Source organism: Carassius auratus, chromosome 18 (assembly GCF_003368295.1).
Source record: "Carassius auratus strain Wakin chromosome 18, ASM336829v1, whole genome shotgun sequence".
In the NCBI taxonomy this organism is placed as follows: domain Eukaryota; kingdom Metazoa; phylum Chordata; class Actinopteri; order Cypriniformes; family Cyprinidae; genus Carassius; species Carassius auratus.
The window spans coordinates 8,859,851-8,865,660 of NC_039260.1; the positions used below are offsets into that span (position 1 = coordinate 8,859,851).

Sequence of the window (5,810 nt, forward strand, 5' to 3'; positions counted from 1 at the left end):
GTTGCGTTACTTAGCAAAATATTTGTGTTCCCCTAAGAAACATTGCGTTACTTAGCAAAATATTTGCGTTCCCCCAAGAAACTTTGCACTAGCTTGCAAAATATTTGTTCCCCTAAAAAATTTTGCGTTAGCTTGCAAAATTTGTAAGTGGTTTGTGAATGAAGCAAGCAAAAAAACAAATTAACATTATTTTATTTTATGTTTTATTATATTATATTATTATATTATATTTTAGTGCTTTTATGTTGTTTTGTATATGTTTCGTGTTTTCTCTGAGAAACTAGGTTGCGATAGGTTGCAAATTGTTTGCCTTCCCCCAAGAAACTTTGTGTTAGCTTGCAAAACTTTTGAGTTGTTTATGTGTTTAAAGTTCTTCTGGAAAATGTGCAAGTTTTGAAAGCGAATGCAAAGTTTCTCTGGGAACAGAAATTATATTTCAATTCTCTTACGTTCTCTCGTCATGAAATGTTTGTGTTCCCCTGAGAAACTTGCGTTCAAACACAAGAATTGTGACATGAAAGCACTGAAATATGAATTTTCTTCCAATCTCAGATTTTTCCCCTTCACTATGTCCGCAGATTTCTGCTTCGGCCGAGTCATTGTGTTTCATGTGCAGTAGTTCTTTTCAAAATGTAGACATATTTCAGTGTGTAAATTCACACACGTTACATGCTTGCGTGCCTTGTCCTCGCTTCTGGAAATGTCCTCTCTCCAGAGCACAGCTAACCTCATTATAAGATGCATAAAAACGTGATATTATTCCTTTAGTCTTCTTACAGAGCATTTATTGAAACACAAATCTGGGCTCTAAAATAGGGCATAGATCGTCTACCCACCAGCTGTCCTCCACCCACATGATTCGTGGCTTCTCCTGTGCTCCACCACCTCATCCTCTTGTCTGTTTGAGCTAAGCTGAGCGCCGTGCCTTCAGGATCAGGGTGGGAAAAGCTCTCACCTGAAAACTTTCTCCCCTCTTGATTTTAAGAGCTACCTACCTGCATTCACTGTCACTTCTGAAAAGTCTCCCGAGCCCTTAGAAAATCCTGACCTGTGGCACACGAGTGCTTCTATACATTGCCAATAAAGCATAAATGTCTTTTGACGGTTATATACCTGGTGAATATTAAATGCAAAATGCTGCAGTGGCTTTATTATATTTAAGCCTATTCTGAGGGATTATTATTGGGCGTTTCACAGTGAAATTCTAATATCATAGATACATAGGATGGCTGCCCTCTCATAGGTAGAATATTGAGATGTGCAGTTGGTCACCAAAGAGTTTTATTCCATTACTAATCCTCTTGTTTTTGTTGTTCGATGTTTATGTATTCCTCAGAAAATATGGATTAAGGAAAATAAAGTTGGCCCGTGATGTTCTTGTATTAGTCTTAACAGTATTCATTAATCCTACATGGTACTAGTTGGCGAGGAGGGATGTTTCTCTTCTTGTTTTCGTGCCACAGGAGGATCGTAGCCTGCTGAGAGATATTCAGGCAAATCTACTCAAAACGGTTTATGAAAGACTACATTATGTCCACCTTCTCTGTTCTCTCCATTTGAAATGTTCTGTGGCCAAATTGCATGACTAGATCAATTCCAAATTGGCTTGTTTTCTTTATGCTTTCCTTGCAAATGTTCTCAGCACTAAATTGTCTGTCTTTGTGGAACCGTATTGTCACACTGAGAGAGCTTTTTTTTTAGGACTTTGTATCATCTTTGTATCTATAGGATGCAGAGTTGAAGGCTGTAAAGTAATGACATTAATATTACAGAGCCTGTTAAGACTAAGATTTTTTTCTTTGCTGCTTTTTCCACAATCATACACATGATTGTGCCTCCAGGATAGATATGTTGAGTGAATGATGCAATTTCATCTTGTTTTCTTGACCCTTTTCAAAGGCTTTAAGGTAGATCCCTCTATTCCATTTGAAGAAATAATTAATAAAATACAATAAAATGACAAAAACATGAAGTTAAAAATGAGGCTACAGTATTACGACTCCACTTTCAACTTTCAATCCTGTTCTTCTTGAAGGAACCCACAGACTGTACATATCCTCGCTGTGACACTGTGTTTGCTCTCATTAACTTCTCATTAGTGTTGATATAGTGACTATTGGTCAGTGTTCTCTTTCCTTTCACAACCTCAGTCTTTGTGTAATTCTGGACTGTTTTTATCTTTATGCTACTGTAAGAAATAAACCTGTTTAAAAATGGTTTGGTTCTTTGTGTCCAAGGACATTGGTAAACAAGTAAACAATTTTGCTCGTCAGAGCTGCTTTATTTGTTGCAGTACATTATCATTATCATTACAACTTCAGTATTAAATTTATTATATGAAAATAATGTTCATGTTCTTTCATCAGTATGTGAACAAAGGGATAATATTTTTCCTACAATGGTTTACGTAATTTGCAGTTTCTGTGGAAACGGTGGCATTAAAAAAGGTTTAAAAAGTTTGATGCCATGAATATCACTTTCCATCCATAAAAAAAACCCCAGCATAAGCATGTTGCATTCTGTAAGGTTTTGTGAAACCGGTTTAAAACTTTCCATCTTGATAAATTAGCTCAACTTTAAGTTAAGCAATGACTCATTGTAGCTCTTATTTCCATCCTTTTTTTCATCTTGTCATTATGTAAAGTTATAATTATGTGTTTGTGACTGGAGCATATGCCTGAAGGTCTGGCGCACCCATATATAGAAATTACAACAAGCATATTGTTTTAAATGAAAAGGTTTAAGAGTTCATATGTATCATGTAATAAGAATGTTATAGTGATTTAAAGTATGTTCACATGGTTGAGCACCTGTAAGCAAGAATGTAATAGTACTATGACAGTTATGGATCTCTAGTTATCTTGAATTTGATTGATTCTTGTAGTTATAGCTGACAAAAATCACTAGATAGTGTATTCAGTTAACAATTATACACGTTCAAATATACACACAACAATGAAAAGTCATTTATGCATTTGAAACCATTTTTTATTACCATTAACAAGTGATGCATTTCATGTGACAGGTGAATGTGATTAATGGCTCATTTCCCCAAAGCAGACGCTAGAAGAGCTAGTTAAGGGTTAACAGTGTTGACATATATTTTCCAGACCAATAGACAGACCAACAATTCTACAAATGTTATGGAAACTCTTAGGATAAAAAGACACCTTCAAATAGCATGATAATGACAATAATTTTCTTCTTTATATCCTCATAATGATAATGACCATGAGAGTTTTTTTATATCTAGCAGAACATTTAACTGTGAATCTACATATAATAATCCAATCAGAAAGCATGCACAGCCCATGTGCTTTGCATCAGAGAGTCAGGACGGTTTGTCATCTGTATCTGCAATGCCCAAATTTACCAAGAGCAGGCACTGTACATTTCCCTTCCCATTCATAATTGACAAATTACATATCTGTACAGTTTTTACATTTTCTGCCCTGGTATGCCAAGTTTGAAAATTCAGCAAGCAGTGTTAGAACAGGACAGGAGGAAGGTTAAGACCAAACTAAGGACCTCATCCAGATAACCATCAACTACAATATGATCTCTCTCTTTCCTTAATTTTCACCCAGTTTGAGACGGGCAAACTCATTGGCCAGCTGTAGAGCCTCCTGTATGCAGTGTGTGTTTCTACCCGTGGCCTGGGCAGACATGTCTTTACCACCTCCTTTTCCGTCCAGCAGAGGGCACACTTCCTGAACCCACTCACTGGCTTTCAGGCCTCGGTTTGCAACATCCTGGGAATCAGAGCACATACATTGGTGAATTTAAACTGATACTTTACATATGCATTATTGTCTAGTACCATGCAAGTCAAAATAAGAATTTAACCATCATTAAATATGAAACAACCAAAATATGGAATCTGAAACATTTTAGTTCTGGAAGCTGTAAAGCAAAGCTTTTCACAGGAAAGGCGAGTTATTACTCTGATTGCACTGAACCTAATAATACTAATGTGTATTAAGTTAACTTTATTTTTTATTTTATTTTTTTGAAAGAAGCCCCTTTATGCTCATCTAGGCTGCTTGTATTTGATCATTTTTTTTATATACATACACAGTAACAGAGAAACATTGTAATATATTACAATTGAAAAATATATGTTTTTTTATGTTTGAATATATTTTTTTAAGATTGTTTTCCTGTACTGACAAAGACTTCAGTGTCACGTGATCCTTCAGTATCATTGTAATATTCTGGTTTTGTGCTGAAGAAACATTTCTTATCAAGATTGAAAACCATTATGCAGCTTAATATTTTTTGTGTAAACTGATCTCTTTTTTTAAAGATTCCTTAATTTATAGGTCAAAAGAACAGCAATTACGTATGCAAAAGTCTTTACTTTTGTTCAATTGGATGTGTCCTTGAAGATTCAAATTATTATTTTTTTTCACAACAATAAAATCTTGTGTTTTAAAGTAGATCTGGTTTAATATTTTAATAGAGCCCTTGGGTGTCTTATAGAATGAGGACCTCTCTAACACATTTACCTGAGGCACTTGGCACAAGCAGATAATTTTCTCCGCATCGTTATCCACAGCAAAAAGCATAGCAGCAGTCTGTGGTGAATTTGTCTTCAGCAGCTTCAGAGACTCATTCAGAGCCTGTGGAGACACAGACAAATCATTAAGACTAACAATGTCTGCAGACAACAACTCAATTCAATTGAAGTATAGAGAGAGTTACCTTTGCAGATGCTCCATTCTCCATCTCCATCACAATTAGAGGTTTGTTTGGGTTACTTTCGATGATCTCCTTTGTCTTTTCCAGGACCTAAAATTAAAATATAGTGTGTTTACAGTTGGTCTTTGACTTTCCAAGAACCTTTCCAAGAGACAGCAGAATCACAGTCTCTTACCCTCTTCTGTACATCAGCCTTGCTGGCACGGTCCAGGTCATCCATGATCTTCTTAAGAGCTTTCAGGGAATCCCTCATTTCATCCTTCCGCCACTGAGAGATGACTGCAGTGCCCAGGGCCTGAATATATATGCATACACTGATCCAGTTATACTTCGACTGGTAAAATCAGACACGCCACTGATTTTAGACAGGTGAGAGCAGAATATGTCAGAGTGGAGCTCACCTCGGTCATATCAGCAATCTCTTTCTGAATATCTTTATTAGGGCTGTTCTGAGCTTTCACTTTCTCTGCCATGGCATCTAGTTCCAGCTTCAGTGCATCGGCTTTCCTCTGGGCCTGACAACACAAACATCAATCTGTCTATATCGCCTAAAAATGGGAATCTAGGAACTTTCTAAATTATTTACCCACCCATAAGTTCTAAAATACTGTACTAAAAAAGTATCTTAAGACAAAACAATACACTGTTATGAATGTGTATTTACATGTTGTTACATGAATGACCAGTCAGTAATTACACTGAATTAGCTCTCACAATTAAAAAGCACATTCTTTTTGAGTCTTCATGATCGATTTATTGAATAGAAAAAGAATCATTTGTTTGTCAATCAAACTACACTAGCCAGAATGTGCGTGCAAACAGCAAGGCATATTTAATCCTTTTATCATTTCATATCACATTCACATAAGAAAGCAAAAACCGGTTATATATTCCCAACCCTAAATCAGATACTAAAGTATCAGTTAAAGTCGAAAAGTGTGTATATTCATGCTGGTCCTGGCTCCTCTAACCTTCTGAGCCTCTGCTCCAGTCACTGCCACAATCCTCCTGATTCCTTTAGCGATGGCCTCCTCCGATACGATCACAAATGGTGCAGCGTGACCAGAGTTCTGCAAGTGCCTATGGGTGAAAATGATCAAACAGAAAAA

The 5,810-nt window shown here is 36.3% G+C and overlaps 1 protein-coding gene across 2 annotated transcripts in view; it reads right to left on the bottom strand.

Annotated features, from left to right (window-relative positions):
• Positions 1–2,970: 2,970 nt before the first annotated feature.
• LOC113118345 (alanine--tRNA ligase, cytoplasmic-like) overlaps positions 2,971–5,810 on the bottom strand; it is a 13,808-nt gene continuing 10,968 nt past the window's right edge. For both annotated transcript variants that reach the window (XM_026287436.1, XM_026287435.1), the window contains 6 exons: positions 5,673–5,781; positions 5,103–5,216; positions 4,877–4,996; positions 4,705–4,791; positions 4,509–4,622; positions 2,971–3,752 (listed from right to left, as the gene is read on the bottom strand). In XM_026287436.1, the coding sequence (XP_026143221.1) occupies positions 3,573–3,752; positions 4,509–4,622; positions 4,705–4,791; positions 4,877–4,996; positions 5,103–5,216; positions 5,673–5,781 (724 nt within the window). In that variant the 3' untranslated portion in view covers positions 2,971–3,572. The remainder of the gene's footprint in view (positions 3,753–4,508; positions 4,623–4,704; positions 4,792–4,876; positions 4,997–5,102; positions 5,217–5,672; positions 5,782–5,810) is intronic.